This window comes from Maudiozyma barnettii, assembly GCF_903064755.1.
Source record: "Maudiozyma barnettii strain CLIB 1767 genome assembly, contig: KABA2_03, whole genome shotgun sequence".
Taxonomy (NCBI): domain Eukaryota; kingdom Fungi; phylum Ascomycota; class Saccharomycetes; order Saccharomycetales; family Saccharomycetaceae; genus Maudiozyma; species Maudiozyma barnettii.
In genome coordinates, this window is record NW_024545240.1 from 975988 (window position 1) to 998074 (window position 22087).

Consider the following 22087-nt stretch of genomic DNA (forward strand, 5'->3'; position numbering starts at 1 on the left):
AGACAGACCCTGATATAGAACTTCTCTTTCCCCTATTTCTATACGCTAGTGATATAAATACACCGTAGTCTATGTTCTTGTAAAATATATAAATGAGTACAATTTTTATCTTTAAATATACGCAATCTTCATTGTTATATCTGCACAGTTTAAATATCTACAAGAACAATGGATGCCACAACGCCATTGATTACTGCTGATAATCTCCTACATGGGAGAAGAAGTGGACCAACATTATCTACTTACGCTGCCTTTAAAGTTGATTTACACTACGTTTTATTTTCCTCACCACTGAATGTGCTTTTGCTATTTGTTCCATTGGGTATAGTATGGGGTTATTTTGAACTTTCTCATACCTGGACTTTTGTCTTTAATTTCTTGGCCATTATTCCTTTAGCTGCTATTCTAGCATATGCCACTGAAGAATTAGCGGAAAAGGCAGGTAGTACTGTTGGTGGTTTGTTAAATGCTACATTTGGCAATGCTGTAGAATTAATCGTTTCTGTCATTGCTTTGAGAGAAGGTCAAGTAAGAATTGTCCAAGCCTCTATGCTAGGTAGTTTGTTATCTAACTTGCTATTAGTACTAGGGTTTTGTTTTCTCTTTGGTGGCTGGAATAGAATTCAACAAACGTTCAACCAAACTGCTGCTCAGACTATGTCCTCATTACTTGCTATCTCATGTGCATCTTTGTTGATTCCAGCTGCATTTAAGGCTACATTACCAACAGGTAAAGAAGATAGTTTAATTGATGAAAAAATCCTGGAGTTGAGTAGAGGTACTTCGATTATTTTATTGATTGTATATGTGTTATTTTTATACTTCCAATTAGGTTCTCACCATGCTTTATTTGAAGAACAAATGGAAGAGACGGAGGAAGTACTAAGTCAAATATCAACCAAACCGCCTCATTCTTTAACCATCAGATCATCAATGTCGTTTTTACTAGGTGCCACTATCATGGTCTCTGTATGCGCGGATTATCTAGTTGGCACTATTGATGGTATTGTAGAGTCTACCGGTCTTTCCAAGACATTTATTGGTTTGATCTTGATTCCTATAGTAGGTAATGCTGCAGAACATGTTACCTCTGTGATGGTTGCTCTAAAGGATAAGATGGATCTTGCTTTAGGGGTTGCTATTGGATCATCTTTACAAATAGCTTTGTTTGTTACACCATTCATGGTTCTAGTGGGTTGGGCTATCGATGTCCCAATGACCTTAAATTTTTCCACCTTTGAAACTGCCATTCTATTCGTTTCAATATTATTATCCAATTACTTGATTCTAGATGGTGAATCAAACTGGATGGAAGGTGTGATGTCCTTGGCAATGTACACTTTAATTGCCTTGGCTTTTTACTACTACCCGGATGTCGATACTTTCGGTGTTTAAAGACTCTTTCTTTAAATATATATTTTAGTTTTTTCCTGATTATCAATAGTAATTATATGACACTCTCAAATATTGTAATACTCTTTTTATACTGTTCACCAACTCTATTATCTTTCTTTTGAAATTTTTACTTTTAATTATTGAAAGGTGTATGTATATGTATGTATATATTTATAAATATATCGCAGTTGGAAGAGTAATGTAATATAATATAGAAAAAATGAATCCCAAAATTTCATATGATCAATTAACTGTATAGATCGTCATCATCTTCGGCGTTGTTATTGAAATCCGCGCCAGTACCACTTGGGGCAGAAGCACCTGTTGGATTAGAAGTATTGGAGTCGGTACCCATAGCATTTTCATCAAAGTTAAAGTTGCTGAATTGACCTCTAGAGGCCTTCATTTGTTGTGAATAAGCTTCATAACGACGTAATTCAGCATCACTGACAGAACGTTTCGCAGTCTTCATAGCCTCAGCGAAATGTTGCTTTGTTATATATGGTACAGGGTCTTCTTCTGGTTCTTCTGGTTGTTGTTCTTCTGTTTTCACTTCTTCGTTATCATCACCCATTTCTACGTCCTCATTCTTCACCTTTGCAGCCTCCATTAGTTTCTTAGCTTCAATAGAGTCCTTAATAGCAAATTTGGCTGCTCTTTGTACAATGTAAGATAAATCAGCACCAGAGAAACCTTGGGTAGCTCTAGCAATAGAAGATAACTCTAGACCTGGCTCCAATGGAGTCTTTCTTAGTTGAGCACTTAAGATCGACAATCTAGCTGGTTCATCTGGCAATGGAACGTAAATCAATTGATCTAATCTACCTGGTCTTAAAATAGCCGGATCGATTTGATCTGGTCTATTGGTGGCACCAATGACAAAGACATTCTTCTTAGCATTCATACCATCCATTTCGGTTAATAATTGATTGACCACTCTATCAGAGGCACCACCGGCGTCACTACCACCAGCACCACCTCTGGCTTTAGCAATGGAATCCAATTCATCCAGGAAGACCACAGTTGGAGCAGCAGCTCTAGCTTTGTCAAAAATATCACGAATATTAGATTCAGATTCACCGTACCACATACTCAATAGTTCTGGACCCTTAACAGATATGAAGTTAGCAGAGACCTCGGTAGCAACGGCCTTAGCCAACAAAGTCTTACCAGTACCTGGTGGACCATAGAATAATACACCCTTTGATGGAGCTAAACCAAACTTTGTGTATTGATCTGGATGTAGAACTGGGTATTCCACAGTTTCCTTCAATTCTTCCTTGATTTCATCTAGACCACCAACATCATCCCATGTGACGTTAACACTTTCAACAACGGTTTCACGTAAAGCAGATGGGTTAGAGTTACCTAGAGCAAATCTGAAGTTATCCATAGTGACACCAAGAGAGTTCAACACTTCGGCATCGATTTCATCTTCATCCAAATCGATCAGATCCATCTTTTCACGAATTTGTTGCATAGCAGCTTCTGAACACAAAGAAGCAACATCAGCACCTACGTAACCGTGAGTCTCAGCAGCCAAAGTCTCTAGATCGACATCATCTCCTAATTTCATATTCTTAGTATGAATACGTAGAATTTCCAATCTACCAGTGGCATCTGGGATACCAATATCAACTTCACGATCGAATCTACCGAATCTTCTTAGAGCTGGATCGATAGAGTTTGGTCTGTTTGTAGCTGCAATGACAACAACATTGGATCTAGCCTTCATACCATCCATTAAAGTCAATAATTGGGAGACAACTCTTCTTTCGACTTCACCGTTGGTCTTATCTCTCTTTGGAGCAATGGAATCGATTTCATCGATAAAAATGATTGCAGGTGCGTTCTTTTCAGCTTCTTCAAAAGCTTTTCTTAAATTAGATTCGGATTCACCAGCCATCTTAGACATAACTTCTGGACCATTAATTAAGAAGAAAAATGCACCAGTTTCATTAGCTACAGCACGAGCCATCAAAGTCTTACCAGTACCTGGTGGACCATACATCAAGACACCTCTTGGTGGTTTAATACCAATAGCTTTGAATAATTGAGGATGTCTTAATGGTAATTCTACCATTTCTCTAATTTGAGCCATTTGTTTACGACAACCACCAATATCGTCATAACCAACTTCGTTAATATTGTTTTCTTCATCTTCTCTATTGATTGGTTCACCTTCCCAATGGATGACAGTATCTTGGGCAACAACAGCATATTCATCAGGTTCAACATCAACAACCTTAAATTCAACTTGTCTCATACCACCTCTAACGACAAAATGATCACCTTTTCTAACAGGTCTATAAGCCTCGACGAAATAAGGTTTTAAAAACACATCAAATAAGTTACCGGTTAAACCTTCAATAGTATCAGCGATTGGTAATACAGAGATTCTAGTTGCATATTTAATATCTGGACATGGATGAATTGTTACTAAATCACCTAAACGAATACGTAAATTGTTTCTAACAACTCTATTAATTCTACAAGCACCATCGTCTAATTCATCATCAATAAGAACAATTAGGACGGTATCCTTTCTCTTCTTACCTTTAACTAAGACAGTATCACCACGGAATAATTCTAATTTGTCCATAGTATTAGAGTTAATAGCAATAACGGAATTATCATCATTAGTAGCATCATCTACTAATAGCATATTATCTTTCTTCTTACGTCTTAAGATAGCAGTAGCAGTAGCATCTTCTTCACGAGGTTCTGCACCAGATGCATCCAAAAGGGGTTTATGTTCTTCAGCAGCCATATTTTATTTTCTTATCTATTGATTTAGCGTTAGCTTTCGTTTCCCGTAATTCAAAATAAGACAAATAACTTATAACCTTTGGTTTCACTAATTATAATTAATTAGTATTAAACAGAACAAATCAATTATTACTATTATTGTTAATATATTCTTGATAACGTATGTAAAATATATTTATATATATAAATTATAAAAAATTATTTGCCACCTTACTCCACCAAAGAGGGAAAAACAAGCCAAAAGGATAAAGTGGGAGCGAAGCGAAAGAGTGGTGGGTGGCCTTAAAATCAAAAAACGAAACGAAATAATGGTGAATTTCCCTTTTTCTCTCTCTTTCACTTTCGTTTCTTCAACCCCCCCGAACAAATAGAACCTAAAAGAAGGAATAATAATAGAAGGTTCTCATAGTATATTAACAACTTCAAATAGGTGATTGAACATACAATTAGTATTACTTGCTATATAACAGTAATATGTAAATATAAGATGACGTTAATACAAAGAAAATAAACACTTGATAGTTATCGTATCATTTTTATTAGTTTGTATGTGTAGAAAAGCACACACTCAGTGGAAACTTTCTTTAGAATAACCCTAGGGTTTGTGTTAGGGTCTGGGTTGATGCATGATCTCGTTTGCTTCTCTCGGCCGAGTCTTTAAGGAGAATATATTATAACCATCATTGCATATATATGGTCCTTCCTTGTACTACAAACAGTCTTATTTCATTTCATTGTTCTTATTATTAATGTTTATAAACGGTATGTGGATGCATTTACTGGAAGGTACCATCTATTTATTTATGTGTGTATGTATGTATATGTAATTATGGGTATACAGGATGACTATTAAGTTTTATTGAATCAGTATAAGATTGTTTAGCATGATGTAATACAAATTATTGAATCGTGTTCGTGGAATATGATTTTGAGTTCGGACATTTGAATTACTTGTGCTCGCTATGCTTCTGTTGATTTTTGGTCGAAATTTGACTCCTCTGGGGATTACGCTAATCTTCAAGGATAAAAAAAAATTGAAAATAATATTACATCTTCTATTGGTGATATTTTAATCGAGATCATCGAAATAAATATATATGTATATATTTATTAACTTTAGTAGACACACACACATATATAGAGATCTATAGAAATAATGTTGAAATTATCGAGAACTGCAGTGAAAAACTGCAAGTTATTGTCCGTATTTAAGAGATCATTAACGTGCTCCCCTAATGTGAGACTATCATCATCTCTTTTAGTATCAAATTGTAATTCAATTAAAAAAACTTTCACTCCAATTAATTGTGCTGGTAGTATTCGTTCTTATTCAAATGGTCCAAATGCTGTCAAATTGACATCTGAGGTTTATCCAAATGTTCATAGAAATAATCACTATAAAAAATTAAGTTCTGATGATTTAGAATATTTCAATTCAATCTTATCAAAGCAAGAAATTATGTATACTGGCACGGGAAATAATTTGCAAGAATTGGATTTATATAACGAAGATTGGATGAAAAAATATAAAGGTCAATCTCATTTAGTATTAAAACCAAAATCTGTCGAAAAGATTTCGTTAATTTTAAATTATTGTAATGAAGAAAAATTAGCGGTGGTACCTCAAGGTGGGAATACTGATCTTGTAGGTGCATCAGTTCCTGTATTTGATGAAATTATTCTTTCTTTAAATAATCTTAATCAAATTAGAGAATTCGACCCTGTAAGTGGGATCTTAAAATGTGATGCAGGTGTGATCTTAGAAAATGCAGATAATTATTTAAGAGAACATGATCACATTTTCCCATTGGATTTGGGCGCTAAGGGTTCCTGTCATGTTGGTGGTGTTTGCGCTACAAATGCAGGTGGGTTAAGATTATTAAGATATGGTTCACTACATGGTTCTGTCTTAGGTTTAGAAGTAGTCATGCCTAATGGTGATATTGTTAGTAGTATGCATTCTTTACGTAAAGACAATACAGGTTATGATTTAAAACAATTGTTTATTGGTGCTGAAGGTACTTTGGGGATTATTACTGGTGTATCTATCTTGACTCAACCAAAACCCCAAGCAATTAATGTTAGTTTCCTTGCAGTGCAAAACTATGAAGCTGTTCAAAAAGTGTTTGTTAAGGCTAAGAAGGAATTGGCTGAAATCTTGTCTGCTTTTGAATTTATGGATCAAAGATCTATTCAATTGACCAAAAAACATATTGAAAAGGATACACCTTTCCCCTTAGAAGAAGAATATCCATTTTATATTCTTATCGAAACTTCAGGCTCCAATAAAGCTCATGATGATGCAAAATTGGAGACCTTCTTGGAGAGCGCTATGGAATCCGAGATCGTCATTGATGGTACAATTGCTCAAGATGAAACTGAATTACAGAATTTATGGAAATGGAGAGAAATGATCCCCGAATCAAGTCAATGTCAAGGGGGTGTATATAAATATGATGTCTCTTTGCCATTAAAGGATCTATATTCTTTGGTCGAAGTAGTAAACAAGAAATTGGTTGAGGCAGATTTGTTAGGGAGTGCTCCAAAACCTGTCATTGCTGCTGTAGGGTACGGTCATGTTGGTGATGGAAATTTACATTTGAACGTTGCTACAAGACTATACTCCAAGGAAATTGAATGCACTTTGGAACCATTTGTTTATGAATATGTATCCTCTAAGCATGGATCAATTAGTGCAGAACACGGTCTAGGGTTCCAAAAGAAAAATTATATTTCATACACAAAGAGTGAGCCAGAGATTAAAATGATGAAGGATTTAAAGAAACATTATGATTCAAATGGTATCATGAATCCATATAAATTTATCTGATTTTCGAACTCTAAGTAAGTTAAAATACCACTTGGGTAACTCCTCCTGTATATATCTATATCTATATATAAATTGAATATTCCCTCTTCCCATTAATTAAAAATTAAGTTTTATTAAAAGTCTATCAATTTATTCATTAAGGAAGAAATCCGCCATTTTTCAAACTTTCAACTGCAACAGATGAAATATGTCTGAATCGTGCAGATCCTAAAGGAGTACCTCCATACCATCTAGTAACGATTACCAAAACATTGACTACATTTGCTCTCTCCAATAGTGTCAAAAGTCGCTGACCAGCAGCTGACTCTCCACAATCTGCACAACCTTGTTGTATATTTTGTATACTGACAGGATCCTCTTTATTTTGTTTCTTGCTGCGATTCGAGCTTTTTTTGGTATCCTTGTCAATCTTTTTCGTAATATCTCCAGTTCTCCATGCATACATATGCATATGTGACGCTTTCGAGACACTCTTGTTATTTTGAATGAGTTCGTCTAATAACTTCGGAACATTAGATTGATCAGTCACTGCACAGCTTCGACCTTGAAATTTCGATTTTCTGTCAATTAATATCTCAGATTCATTCCATCCTTTCATGACGTTGCTATAATATCTACACACCTTACTCAATTTATTCATTCATGAGTAATTGAATTGCAAATATGGATTCATTACACATTAGTATCGGCCATAAATAGAATCCATTCGGAAGTTAATTGTTACAATGTACATATATGGTCTTAAAAATTGAAATTCAAGTTGAGATTAAAGCTTTCTTTCCATTTAGATGAACCTCCCACCTGACTGCACGAAATTGTGATGACGCGAAACTTGATTCTGTCTGTATTAGGAAGAACTGAGAGTTATGACAGAAATAAATAAACTTGGAGGTTCAGAATATTTGTAGTGGGATGTAAAAATATCAATAACGTTTAGTATACATTTTTCGTATTTTTTTAGTGATCAATAGTTGATATATAATCAATTACTTACAAGAGAGACAATGTTCACTCCGACTAAGACAATTAAATATTATTTCAATATTATTTGAATGAAGGATATGTACATGTCTTATACACATTAAATGTAGCATGTAGCGATGACTTATACTATATGATTATTATAAATGACTATATTATGTTAATGGTTAAATTAACCAAGTAATTGAAATTCTTCACTAAACTCTGGCTCACGTAAATTTTTATAGGGCGGTGGGAAGAAATGACCAACCTTTTTATGTGTTTGTTTTGAAATTAGACTTGATTGTACATTATTATCTATGGAATTTAGATTATTGTAATATATGGGTTCCAACACACTAGGCAGATTCTTACCTGAAAATGCACTTTTTTGATATTTCATTTTCTCTGTATGCTTATCTATATGACAATCATCACCATAATGTCCTTTTTCACCACAATTATAACAAAATAACGTATGCATTGGTATCGTTGATATGGAAGGGTTTTCTGATGGTACCGGTCTTGTCACATATGCTCTCCATATAGACGGGCATCTGTCAATGACATGTCCATAACTTTGGCAAGTAGTGCAAAATTCACTTTCATCTATATCTATTTCTTGTCTTTTCGTCGATACTGTAAGGTTAGAACACAAAGAGTTACTTCCGATATTAGAGTGATGAGCTTTCATTTGTCCACAGTGTTCGCACAAAGTCCTGGGACAGTTTTTAGTTCGATGTTCATTGTTCTGGCAAATTTTACACTTGAAATGTTTTTTATTGGACTTTTTATTTATTCGTATCACTTTCCTTCTATCTTTACTTCTCACTTTTTCTAACTTAGCCATTATAATAGATTATGAGATATCAATGGATGTGATTTATGTTTCAATTACAAGGAATTTAATCAGGAGGGTAATAACTCTCGGTGCTTATTTTAGGAGTAATGGTCTCTAAAATAGATACTAATGTTAACCTTGTTAAAATTGGACTTAAGGGTCGTTTGTTAACAAGAGATCTCCCAATTTATGATTACTCATCGTTCTGTTGCAATAATCTTAGTATGAGTTTATTCCTCAAAAATCACGTGCAAGTTTTTAGTTTTAAAAAAGTTACATTCATTTTCGTTGGTTTCGTTAACACGTCAAATAAAGCTTAAGACGATTCTACAATTTAATATATTATAAACTCAAGTCTACAAAAACAAGGTAAAGCATACTCTTGCTACCTTGATACGTGACGAAATAGTATATTATGAGTAATATAAGTGAAGCTGAGAAGCGTAAGCTCTTTAGAGAAAGAAGACAAAAGAAATTTTCTAATGGTGGCGCTACTTCAAGATTAAACAAAATTACAGGTCAAGCCGATAGTCAGTTAAATACAGAATCACCATTAGATAATCCAAAAAATGAATTTGTCCTTCCAACAGAAAGAAAGGTTGAAACTACCAGTTCTCATGACGATATTCATAATGAAAAAAGTGTATCAGAATCTGAGAATACACCACAGGTAGAATTATTAAAGCAGTTGGCCTCAATGCAAAAAGAGGGTTCCGACTCCACTCCAGATTTGTTTTCCTTATTGAGTTCAATGCAACAAAATGGTGTACCTAATGCTAATGGGTTTAGTGAAATACCAAGTGATATTCCTATGGCACCACTTGTCGATCCTGCCATGCTAAATTATCATAATTATTTAGTGAGTAAATTGAAGGCTTGGACTATTCTACTAAAATGGATTGTGCTGGTTCCATTTTTATATCTAGTAACAAGAGGTGAAGATTTCGACCATAGCTCCATTCTAGGTCCTCTAAGTAATGTTACTGATTCCACTAATTTCTTTATGGTATTTACAGCATTTGAAATAGTAGCAACATCCATCTACTACCAAAGACTTCAAAATATTGAAAGAAACAATAAGGTAAACACGTTAGACAATAACAGTAAGATAGTAAAGATGGTATCTATCGTACCAGAAGGTATCCTACCAATCAAAAACATAAAGGGCAAAGTTGTTACCTTACTGCAATATTGGGACGTTTTAGCTATGTTTATTTCCGATATTTGCTTAGTTTTAATTGTAATTGGTATATTTCAAAAGTTTTAAGTAATGTAAGACTATAATATATAATTTACGTCTCTTAAACATATACACTACTTTTCAATCAGATCATGGATCTTACGTTATGTATCTTATATGTGGCTATACAAAAAATATTTTTTAGTCACGTGAATATTTACTGAAAATTTTTGCAGAGAACAAAATCCGATGAGCAATGTGAAATTTATATAATTAATTAATCGATGAACATCACAACATATAAAGTAAGTTGAAGTTTCAATTGAAAGTGTATACGAGTTGAAATATAGAAACCAACCCAGCAAACAAATAGCATACATTTTAAGATGGCACCTCCAGAGAAAAGGATTAGAAAACCTAGGGAAAACCAAGAGAAATATGAAAGACCAAGTCAAAACAATGTAAAAGAATATAAGAAGAGTAGAGACAAGAAACTTAAGGCAAATTTAAAGAGAATGGATAGACAATATGCCCAAACTGTGTCAGATGCAGCTGCCACTGATTATCTATTGCCAGAATCATCTGGTTACATGGAGACAGAAGAAGAGATGGAAAAGACATTCAGAGTTAAACAACATGAGATTGTGAAGGATGTTGATATCTCAACTGCAAACAAAGCTCTAGATCTAAAATTAAATGAATTTGGGCCATATTATATTAACTACTCAAGAACAGGTACTCATTTGCTAATGTCAGGTCGTAAGGGACATGTTGCTTCTATGGATTGGAGAAAAGGTGAACTACGTGCAGAACTAAATTTAAATGAAACCTGCCATGCAGCTACATACTTACAAAATGAACAATTTTTCGCTGTTGCACAAAAGAGATACACATTTATATATGATCATGAAGGTGTGGAATTACATCGTTTGAAACGACATGTTGATGTTAGACATTTAGAATACTTACCATATCATTTCTTACTGGCAACTGCTGGTGAGACTGGTTGGTTGAAATACCAGGATGTCTCTACAGGTGCGTTAGTTACGGAGACGAGAACTAAATTGGGACCAACAACTGCAATGACACAGAATCCATGGAATGCTGTCATGCATCTTGGTCATAGTAACGGTACTGTTACTTTATGGTCTCCATCTATGCCTGACCCATTGGCTAGAATATTGTCCGCTAGAGGACCTATTAATAGTATAGCCATTGATAGAAGTGGTTATTATATGGCTACTACAGGAAAAGATAAATCATTAAAAATATGGGATATTAGAAATTTCCAAGAATTACATAGTATTGAAAACTTACCAACGCCAGGTACAAATGTTTCTATATCGGACACAGGTGTTCTTGCGGTTGCAAGAGGACCGCATTTAACGTTATGGAAGGATGCATTAAAAAGAGGTAAGGCTGCTAAGCCATGCTTCGGTTCCATGGGTGGTAACCCAAATAGAAACACACCATATATGACCCATTTATTTGCAGGTAATAAGATTAATAATATGACATTTGTACCATTTGAAGATTTATTAGGTGTTGGACATGAAGGTGGTATGACTAATCTAATTATTCCAGGTGCAGGTGAAGCTAATTATGATGCATTAGAAATCAATCCATATGAAACTGCTAAACAAAGGCAAGAACAAGAAGTCAGAAGTTTGTTGGACAAATTACCTGCTAATACCATTACATTGGATCCAAATACTTTAGGTGCTGTTGATAAGACAGCATCTAATACTAGATTATCTGCAAAGGATTTGGCCAATGTCACAATTGGTACAGAGAAGATAAAGAAGGAAAATATGGATATTCCATCGGTGAAAGTTGATGTTAAGGGGAAGAATTCAGGTCTTCGTTCGTTCTTACGTAAGAAAACTCAAAATGTTGTTGATGAAAGAAAGGTAAGAGTACAAAAACAATTAGAAAAAGAAAAGGCTCTTCGTTTGAGAAAGACTAAGATACATAACAATGAGCTTTCAGAGGATCACAAGGATCTCGTTGATGAAGCATTAGGTAGATTTTCATAAGTCATGTAAAATATATAGTAAAAATTTAAAAAAAATAGTAAGTATTATATTATTTGTTTAAGAAATCGATATATCATTTATTAGTTTTGTTTTAAGATGATTAGAATAGTAGTTGTCAAAGGATCACAGCTATTACTATTCCTTTCATTAAAAATGTGTACAATCGTTTTCAAAATTAAGTTATAATTACTATTGTAAGGTACTTTAATAGATTAAAAAAATATGCTAGAGTAACCTCAGAGGGTGTATTATCTTTAAATTGGGCATTTCGTTCCTTTAAAGTTATGATGGTTGCATCGACATGCATTTAGAAATGAACATTATTTTCCAAACCGTTTCTGAAACGTTTCTGATCCCATTTTACAAATTTCGAGTGATTGAGCATGTCTCCATCCATATGCAAGTTGATCAGAATCAACCAGCCATGCACCCGTACACCTCATTGTTATCATCATGAATCAAGACGCGAAATATTTTTTTTTATTCAAGATAATACGTCTTGTAAATTGTTTCCTCCAATGGTTTTTCTCTTCTTTACCCCTCGAGGAAAAGGAAAATCCTAGGAAGGAAGCTGCGTATCATTATTAAATGAAGTGGAATGGGTTAAGAGGTGATTTCAAGCGGATGAGCTACATGGTTTCTTAATGGTTAATTTTGTGATTAAGTGTGATTCCTTCCTACGTGGGGAAATGAGGAGTGGTGGATTCAATTGGATTAATTGAGAAAATCAAATCATTTGCTTGTTTCGTCAATAAGTGCGTCTGTGGGTTGTATTTTCTTTTGGTAGGGTAAGCTACATATAGAATCAAGCGAAGTTTAATAACTCATTCATTTTTAATATTTAACCAGGTATCTATATGAATACTTCTTCAAGGGTTTTCTGTCCTATTTACAACCATTTATTAAGCATTGTTCATTTATATTTTTAAAGTATATAAGGTAAAAGACAATCTACCCGGTAGTAACTAGAATTTTTGGTAGGTGTTCCAATAGTAATTTAACAGATCTGAAGAACTTTTTTCCAAAATCTATTTTCTACAAATATATAGACATAGATAGACGAGTAGGTCCATTTCCGTAGAAGTAAAAGAAATTTCTGTGCATGTGTATTTTATTATGAAATGTTGAATTTGAAATTTATCGAGTGTGTGTTTGTTGAAAACCAGTTTCGAACGTTTATATAGATATATACAACCACAAAAATGTGGATAAGTTGCTTGATGACATAAAAAGAGGTGATATTTAATCAGAGAAAGAAAAAGCTGAAGAGAGATTAGCATTAAAAAACAACCCCAAATCAATACAATAGTCTGATTGAGATCTTAGCATCTGTTTGGTTCAACTTTTCGTAAATTTCCTTAATATCACTTTGATCAACTGAAGAAATATCAGCCATCAAGTAGGCAATGTCACCATGAGAGTCAGAGAATTGTTTGTCAATGTTATGGTTGGATAAAATATTGTTAACAGTTCTTAAAACACCAGGAATATTTTGATGGATGTATAGAACACGAACGGTGTTTTCTTGGTCGTAATTTAGAGCCTTCAAACTAACTTCTGGGAAGTTCACAGAACCAACAGAGTTACCTTCGTTAATGTAGTTAGACAAGGAGTTGGAAACTTCAATACCAATGGCACTTTGAGCTTCCTCAGTGGAACCACCAATGTGAGGAGTCATGATCAAGTTTGGTAGAGAAATCAAGTCTGAGGTCCATTTGTTTAAGTCATCACAGAAGGCACCGACACCATTCTTACGTGGTTCGGCTGGGTATACATCAATAGCGGCACCAGCTAGTTTCTTAGCCTTCATGGCAGCAATTAAAGATGGGATATCAACAACTGTACCTCTTGAAGCGTTGATGACATAAGCACCGTCCTTCATGGCAGCGAATTGTGGAGCAGATAACAGGTTTTTGGTTTCTGGAGTTTCTGGAACATGTAGAGAAACAAAATCAGCGTTATTCAAGAGTTCGTCTAAAGTGGAGACTTGTTTAGCAGTACCTAGAGACATGATGGTGACGACATCATAGTAGATAACGTGTAGACCCATCGCTTCAGCTAGAACGGACAATTGAGAACCAATGTGACCGTAACCGATAATACCTAAGGTCTTACCTCTAACTTCCCAACACTTGTTGGAAACTTTGTTCCAAGTACCAGTGTGTAGTTCGATGGATCTGTCACCCAGTTGTCTGGCTAAAGAGATGATTTCAGCAATAACTAATTCGGCAACAGATCTGGAGTTAGAGAATGGAGAGTTAAAGACAGCAATACCCTTCTTAGCAGCAAAGTTCAAATCAACTTGGTTGGTACCGATACAGAAACAACCGATACAGACCAAATTTTTAGCATGTTCAAGAACCTTAGCAGTCAATTTGGTCTTGGATCTGATACCGATAGCATGAACATCCTTAATCTTTTCGATCAATTCTTCTTCGGGTAGAGAGCCCTTTAGGAATTCAACTTGGTAACCTTGTTTGTTAAAGATTTCAATGGCAGTTTGGTTGACATTTTCCAACAATAGGATCTTCATGTCACCAGTAGAGAATGGCTTCAAAATCTTTTGTTGCTTAGAAGTACTCAAACGTCTTGGTAGAGTGTTCATGAAAGATTGAGTTGGGGAAGTAGAAACAGCACCTGGAGAACCACCTAGGTTTACAGCATTTTGAAAAGTGTTTTGTAAGTTTTCGATATTTAAAGCAGACATTGCGTTATTCTGGTGTTTGTTAATGATGTACAGTGGAATTGAAATAGGATATGAACGACGATGTTGTCTTTTCTTTTAAGAATAACTACTTTTGTCTTTGTTCCTTGGATTGTTCTTACTATTATATAATGAAAAAATTTCCCAATTGGATGAAAATCTACAAAGAAAAAGGGATATTTCAGGACAAGAAAAACAAAGAAAAGTTTGTTGTTTATATATGCTTATTGAGAGCATCAGCAAGCTGTTCTGAACGTCGCTAATTTGAGCATTTTGCAACACTACAAGTATGATATTACTCATAAAAAAATATTGACTCTTCCAAGTTGTCTTTTGTTCGAAGCTTAAAAATCGGTCGCTTTCTCCACTAAAAGGCCGCAGCCACACTCAAAATTGTGAGGGTGAGATGGTCACCACAGTGAGCGCAATATTTTCACGTGTAAATGTTTTTCTATGCCGTACCAGAAAAATAATCGTGATGCTAAAGGCCACGTTTCCGTATTACGAGTTATAAAAAAAGAATTATATCATCTACTCATAGTAAATAAGGTCAATTATAAGGAATAAATAAATTCAATGAATTATGGTCAAAGTTCGTGCACTTTTAGAAGTTTATTAAAGGGTTCATGATTATTGACAGATGCAATGTCGTCTTTGAACAGATCCTGTACCAAAAGAATACATATCAAATGTTATCTTATATATGGAAAAAAAAACGCTATTATAGTATGTAATAATAAGCGGAGGAAGCCTCCAAATACATACGATGGAAACATATCTCCGCACACTGGAGTGGATTTACTTTTCCGCACTTTTGTTCTCTAAAAATAGAGAAAGCACCCAGACATCTCCATCTAAATCATCTAATACGTAAATACCTTTTCTCCCTATCCGTATATAGTTACAAATATAAAATGATAACCGAGTCACATATTTGAACTTACTTTAATGAAAAGATGAAGTGACTCGGTCTAACACAGTTTAGTTCAAATCAAAGAACTAAGTGAAATATCTTCGCTTACAAAATAATTAATCATGGTTACAGGATGAAGACAAAATTTTGCAGGTTGTCTACTATTGTGGCAATTTTTTTGTTTATGTATTAGTAAATTAAACCACGTATGTACAAGACGTAAGGCACTATTGAAGAGCAATTATTTAGTAATTATGTGAAAGAAATTAAATGTCAGAAAAGGAGACAATTACTGTCATTACCTTTTTTTTGAAGTAACATTTCATTATTTATTTTCCGATGGAGTCCCTTTGTCAGATTCGGTGGGTTCTGGAGTAAGAACAGGCTTGAAAGAATAATCACCATTACTTTCCTGGATCAACAAACCACTTTTGACTAAATTATCAAACATATCTTGTGGAATCCAACCTTGGGTGGCTGCGAAAGGAGTAGTGACTAGTTTTTCTTGTAATTTAGCCAAATCCTCAACGTGCTTCTTAATTTCTTCTTCTGTATATTCTAGAGGGAATTTCTCTTCAGAGACAAGTTTATTCTTGAATAATTCACTCCAGATTTGTTTTAATTGCAACAAATTCTCGTCAATTAATAGGTAATCTTGATCTGTTTTCCTTTCGTTTGCTGCCGCGTATGGACTTCTTAATAATTTGATTGGTGGAGCCATTGAAACAATCAAGTTTGGATTTCTTTCATTCAAAGCATTTTCCCATAGATATTGATTACGAGTTCTTTTGTAAATGAATTGGCACTGAACTTTTTCATTTTCACTCAATTTGTCGAAATCTGGAATTTCATCTTTGATGTTGTAAATCTTTGGACCATCATATTCTACAAATCTTGGGGAGCTCTGTAAAATAAAGGGTTTAACGACAGAGCCTTCAAAATCTAATAAATATGGAGTACCATCGGTCTTTGAAACAATGATGTTCATTGGATCTAAATCGGGATCATATATACTTGATTTTAACAAATCTTCCAAGTTTGGAACTGTTTTGTTATCCTTTAAACTTAAATTGAATAGGTAAGGGGCAATCTTTGTTAATCTGTCAAATGTTGAAATTTGGTCATTAATTACATCCTTCTTTGCGATCTCAGATGAACTATTTGCATCGATCAGGCTTGCACGGCCTTTGGCGTTTTCGTGTTCAATTGAACCCAAATTCTTGATAATGCTTGAAATTGAGCCACCTTTTTCATTCCATGGACCTAGATAAGTGTCAATTTCACCATTTAATCCATTCTTTTTTCTCCAGAAAGATCTCTCCATGACTGGTCCAACAACCCATTTGTTATCAATAATTTCAGTGTTTTTGTCATTTAAAATCTTTGAATCAACATCTTCTTTGAAGTATAAAGAACCAACGGTATTAAATTGAATGGAATTCAATTTGGAATGGAAATCAGCAACTATATCAATAACTTTCTTCAATTGTTCTGGTGGTTTACTGTTTGTTCCATCGTCACAAAGTGGGTCCCATTGTTTCATCAAAAGTTCACCGTCAATAAACTCTTCAAGAATGAATGGTGTGCCAACAGGGTTAGCCGAATTCTCAGAGTACATATAAACAGTAGGAGTTTTAATACCACATTTAGTTGCGACGAAATTCATAGTGGCAACTTCACTCTTGATTCTATTGGAAATAGTCTTGGATGGGTCAATATTGTAAGGAATACGCAAAACCAACGACTTTCCTGGTAAATTAGTATCTATCTTGTATATTCTATGGTGTTTACCTTCGTGGAAACTGGATATAGTTTTAAGCTGAACTTGTTTTTCGTTAGCATTTAAAACATCTAAGTTCTTGATATTAACATTATTTGGCAAAGTTACAGTAGAATCTTTATGGGCTTTGATAGAACCTAAGGTTTTAGGATCTAATTTTGAGATTTCCTTTGATTCGATATATAGATTGTTAATGACTTTGCTTAGGCCTTCAATAGAAAATTGGGTAGTTCTTCTTTCTTTCTCTAGTTTGTCATTTTTTAACCAAGAACCCCAAGTGTAATTGAAGATTTGGTCTCTTTGTTTATCTGAAGCATTAGATAACCTCGTAAATGTCTTGGTTGGTTCATTAGAGATGTGTCTAATAGCAGAAATGGATTTCAAAGTTCCTACGCTTGCAATTTTAGTAGCGGGTGTTCCGGCTTGAAGACCAACATTCCTTCTTAACAGTCCTCTGGCGGCTCTAAGGGTTGTAGATCTTAACATATCTCCTAATTGTAGTTTATTTTTGTGACTTATAGTACTATTGTTATCTAATACAATTACAAAACAAGTGGTTATATTAATAATATAAAATAACGCAGATATATTTAACTTTGGAAGTAGTGATACCAAATAAAAAATTAAGGTCTTACTCCCCTCACAAAAAAGGTCTATGATTCGTTCATCCGTCCCCTCGGAAAATGAAATATATGGTAGAAAAACAACGTACTATAAAACATAATGAAACAAGAGAGCTCACACACATTAGATATTGGTTAACTGTAAAGGATGTAGGTTGATGTTTATTTAGCAGTCATTAGTTGTAGTGACATTGCGTAGCCTTTAGAAATTAGGGCTTGTGGTCAATTATTGTAAAAATAAATCGTAACAATCCAAAGAATTAATTATATATAGCCAATGAGACATCGGTTTGAGTAGTGCAAATTAATCAATTGAATACTATCGTTATGACAGATTTCTTAATTACATTTTTATGTACGTATTTTTGTAATGAAGCAATTAGGTATAACTCATTTTATCTCAATATTTGAACTTGAATGATTATTTCTAATTTTTGCGCCAAATATTTAATTTTAATTCACTTTCTTCGGGATTATAAATCTTAGACGTTTATTTCAACTCTCAATTCCCCTGGGGTATAATGAATGTCAAATTCCAAAACAGACCAAACAGTCGAACAAATTGTGTTTTATTATATGAATAACTAGAGTCCATGAATTGTATAACCAGACATCTTCAATTATATGGGAGATTTGTTCCCAGATGTCCCATGTTTCTATCACGTCCTTTGGTGACAAGGAATTATACAGCAGCTGTAACTGAAAAATTTTCGAATAGGAAGAGACTTCCAATATACACAGGACAACCTATACATGAGACTAGACCTTATTTGTTAAATCCTGGAGAATTGACTCCTGGTATTTCTGCTTTAGAATACTACCAAAGAAGATTGAATGTGGCTGCACAATTACAAGATGACTCCTGTTTAGTCATTGCAGGAAATGACGTTCAGTTCGCCTCTGGCGCTGTGTTTTACCCATTCCAACAGGACAATGATTTATTCTATTTGACAGGTTGGAATGAACCAAACTCGGTAATGGTTATAGAGAAACATTCATGCAAAAACGATGATCTCACTTTCACCATGTTTGTTCAAGAAAAGAATGCATTTTCAGAGCAATGGGAAGGTTATCGAACAGGCATTGAGGGTGTTCAGGATATTTTTAATGCCGATCAAGCATTTGGTATTAACCAATTAAGTAATAAATTACCAGATATTTTGAGACGTGGCAAAATAGTATATTTCAATGATGGTCGTAAAGGGGCCCTCACAAATAATAGGAAAAGTATCATAAGAATGATGAGTGAAGGTGGTTTGTTAAGTACAAAGAATTATAAGAATATTTTAGCTGGTGTCAGGAAAGTTAAGTCTGAGGCAGAGCTAAAAATAATGAGAAGGGCAGGTCAAATCTCAGGGAAATCCTATAATCAAGCATTCGCAAAGAAATTCCGTAATGAGAGAACATTGGCATCATTTTTAGATTATAAATTTATCTCTGGTGGGTGTGATAAATCTGCATATATACCTGTTGTTGCTACTGGCTCTAATGCATTATGTATACATTATACAAGAAATGATGATGTTATGTTTGACGATGAAATGGTTCTTGTAGATGCTTCAGGTTCTCTAGGTGGGTATTGTTCAGACATTTCACGTACTTGGCCAGTCTCAGGTAAATTTTCAAGTCCACAACGTGATCTATATCAAGCTGTCCTCAATGTTCAGAAACAATGTATCGACTTGTGCAAATCCACCAACGATATCTCGTTAGAAGACATTCATCAAGAAAGTCTAAAATATATGAAACGAGAGTTAAAAAATCTTGGTATTAGTGATGTTAAAAATTGGGATGTGGAACGTTTGTATCCCCATTACATTGGACATAATTTAGGTTTAGATGTTCATGATGTACCAGAGGCTTCTCGTTATGAAAAGTTGAAAGAAGGTCAAGTGATAACTATAGAGCCAGGTCTATATATTCCCGATTCGGAAGAGTTTCCAGAATATTTTAGAAACGTAGGTATTAGAATTGAGGATGATATTGCAATTGGGAAAGATAGTTATACAAATTTAACAGTTGAAGCTCTAAAAGAAATATCAGATTTGGAAAATGTCATGAGTAATGGAAATACATTGAATAAATTTGATGATGATATTATCAGCCCCTTGGAAAACTGAATTTTTAGTAATAGGTACTCTTCAGAATCGTTGTATTGATACGAAATTTGTAAATAATAAAAATAACAATATACGCTATATTTAAGAACGTTTTACCTGTTCTGTAACGGAGTAGGAAACATACTTTAATATTTTATTTAACTTTAACAAGAGACGTTTTAAAAAGACATGGGTAATCCTTCGTATAATTTAACTAGTCAATACTTGTAAAAAACTTGAATGTTAGCATTATCCAACACCCTTTTGTAAGATCATTGTTCCGTTATATTCAAATAATCTGGCATAACAATATAAATGCACATTATTTTTTTTGAATAGAAAATTTCACTGAATATTTATGATTTTAATCAACGCTGGCTGTTGGAACCAACACCATTTAAATATCGCTCTACTTTCTCCATCTTATTTGATTACCTAACTGTGAGAATAATATGATGTACTACATAACTATTACTGAACCCATATTATAAAATATAACTTTCCAATTCAGATATGATATTATATTCACATCAAATTTAAGAAAAACATATCAAAATTTGTCCATATTCTGTATTTTATTCACATTGTAAAACCATTTGCCAAATATTTGAACCTCTTTGTATCTAGCATACGTATAATTGATTATTAATATAAAATATTTATTAGTGAAGGGTTAAGACTGAAATTGTTGTTCCATTTTTTATCTTAATATACAGAATAATATACAGTTAAATAATGAACAATGTTTATTTCAATGAAGAAATAATATTCCATAATTATAATCTTTGATTTTCTATTGTGTCATGATTATGAAACTCACCCATAAATGATATGAACGAAATGTTAAATAATGAAACTGTAGAGAATCTGAGATAGAGGGTTTGCCTCTAGTAGTCTCTGCAAGCTTTAATTTGTTTAATTCGGATATTTTATAATATGATAATTGATCGGTCTCTTTTTAATATATAATATATATAAGTTACATATTAAAGAACATTTAATATTTTATTTATATTATATTAAGAGTTTCTTTTTTATATCATTTTCTTTAAAGGTTTTTCTTTCCTCAATCACACCTTTCATTTTTGTTTTGTCTGATCCTTATCAATACTTGATCCTTATCAATGGTTGATTCTTATCAATGGTTGATTCTTATCAAAGTTTTTCTTCAACTGTTTTAATTAAGAGTTGTACATATTACTCTTAATTTCTGACAGAAACAAAGCATGTTTTTGATGGAAACCTGTATTTGAACCACAGATGTTGTTAACCTTAATTATTGAAGTACAGTTGATTACTCTTATACTTGTATACAGAGTTCATATAACGTTGAACTATTACTTCTTTCTATACATTACGTTACCTTCTATATTGTTTGTCAAAGTACGTCCATTCAGTAAAACAGGTCAGACTTGTGAATGCAAAATGGCAAGAGAGTAAATCTGAATAGAATTTGGATTCTGAACTGTTAAAATATAGCGGCAGCACTAAAAAGGCTAACATTAGCTTAACCTATCTGAAGGAGAAGGTAGCTAATATAAGTAGAATTTAGAGTGTACTGCACTACCGTATATATAATAACACATGGTATATACTGCATAATGTAGTATTCGTTCCCCCTACATTGGGTTTATTGGAGCTACATAGTCCAACGTTACTATGCACAAAAGATGAGCAGTTTAACAACAGCAACTCTGTTTAACAATCGATTTCAAACTTACGTTTACATAATGTAACGTTCGTTATATTTTAGTCTTTACTTTATTATAATTATAATAAATGCATATCGTATTAAACGCGCAAGTGGTTTAGTGGTAAAATCCAACGTTGCCATCGTTGGGCCCCCGGTTCGATTCCGGGCTTGCGCATTTATTTTTTAATCTTAAGAAAAAGGTCACGTGAAGTTTTTGCTTATCTGAAGTAAGAAACGAATAAAATCATCGAAAGCAAAATATTA

General features: G+C 33.8%; 10 protein-coding genes and 1 non-coding gene across 11 annotated transcripts; 6 read left to right on the top strand and 5 right to left on the bottom strand.

The window, feature by feature from the left end:
- Positions 1-168: 168 nt before the first annotated feature.
- VCX1 (Vcx1p) lies at positions 169-1395 on the top strand (the record flags this gene model as incomplete). The annotated part of the gene is made up of 1 exon (XM_041549902.1): positions 169-1395. The coding sequence occupies one exon, from the start codon at positions 169-171 to the stop codon at positions 1393-1395; it is 1227 nt and encodes a 408-aa protein (XP_041405836.1).
- Positions 1396-1642: 247 nt separating this feature from the next.
- On the bottom strand, positions 1643-4165 carry CDC48 (AAA family ATPase CDC48; the record flags this gene model as incomplete). The annotated part of the gene is made up of 1 exon (XM_041549903.1): positions 1643-4165. One exon carries the CDS (start codon positions 4163-4165, stop codon positions 1643-1645), a length of 2523 nt encoding a protein of 840 aa, XP_041405837.1.
- A 1155-nt stretch (positions 4166-5320) lies between these two features.
- On the top strand, positions 5321-6994 carry DLD2 (D-lactate dehydrogenase; the record flags this gene model as incomplete). Its single annotated transcript, XM_041549904.1, has 1 exon — positions 5321-6994. The coding sequence occupies one exon, from the start codon at positions 5321-5323 to the stop codon at positions 6992-6994; it is 1674 nt and encodes a 557-aa protein (XP_041405838.1).
- Positions 6995-7130: 136 nt separating this feature from the next.
- On the bottom strand, positions 7131-7634 carry KABA2_03S10054 (uncharacterized protein; the record flags this gene model as incomplete). Its single annotated transcript, XM_041549905.1, has 1 exon — positions 7131-7634. One exon carries the CDS (start codon positions 7632-7634, stop codon positions 7131-7133), a length of 504 nt encoding a protein of 167 aa, XP_041405839.1.
- Positions 7635-8147: 513 nt separating this feature from the next.
- AIR2 (TRAMP complex RNA-binding subunit) lies at positions 8148-8804 on the bottom strand (the record flags this gene model as incomplete). The annotated part of the gene is made up of 1 exon (XM_041549906.1): positions 8148-8804. The coding sequence occupies one exon, from the start codon at positions 8802-8804 to the stop codon at positions 8148-8150; it is 657 nt and encodes a 218-aa protein (XP_041405840.1).
- Positions 8805-9210: 406 nt separating this feature from the next.
- On the top strand, positions 9211-10062 carry GET2 (GET complex subunit GET2; the record flags this gene model as incomplete). The annotated part of the gene is made up of 1 exon (XM_041549907.1): positions 9211-10062. One exon carries the CDS (start codon positions 9211-9213, stop codon positions 10060-10062), a length of 852 nt encoding a protein of 283 aa, XP_041405841.1.
- Positions 10063-10361: 299 nt separating this feature from the next.
- UTP7 (Utp7p) lies at positions 10362-12011 on the top strand (the record flags this gene model as incomplete). The annotated part of the gene is made up of 1 exon (XM_041549908.1): positions 10362-12011. The coding sequence occupies one exon, from the start codon at positions 10362-10364 to the stop codon at positions 12009-12011; it is 1650 nt and encodes a 549-aa protein (XP_041405842.1).
- Positions 12012-13308: 1297 nt separating this feature from the next.
- SER3 (phosphoglycerate dehydrogenase SER3) lies at positions 13309-14718 on the bottom strand (the record flags this gene model as incomplete). Its single annotated transcript, XM_041549909.1, has 1 exon — positions 13309-14718. One exon carries the CDS (start codon positions 14716-14718, stop codon positions 13309-13311), a length of 1410 nt encoding a protein of 469 aa, XP_041405843.1.
- A 1235-nt stretch (positions 14719-15953) lies between these two features.
- AIM9 (Aim9p) lies at positions 15954-17894 on the bottom strand (the record flags this gene model as incomplete). The annotated part of the gene is made up of 1 exon (XM_041549910.1): positions 15954-17894. One exon carries the CDS (start codon positions 17892-17894, stop codon positions 15954-15956), a length of 1941 nt encoding a protein of 646 aa, XP_041405844.1.
- Positions 17895-18624: 730 nt separating this feature from the next.
- Positions 18625-20151, top strand: ICP55 (aminopeptidase; the record flags this gene model as incomplete). The annotated part of the gene is made up of 1 exon (XM_041549911.1): positions 18625-20151. The coding sequence occupies one exon, from the start codon at positions 18625-18627 to the stop codon at positions 20149-20151; it is 1527 nt and encodes a 508-aa protein (XP_041405845.1).
- A 1776-nt stretch (positions 20152-21927) lies between these two features.
- Positions 21928-21998, top strand: KABA2_03S10208. The gene has a single exon. It is a non-coding gene; the product is annotated as a tRNA-Gly (tRNA).
- The last annotated feature ends 89 nt before the right edge of the window (positions 21999-22087 follow it).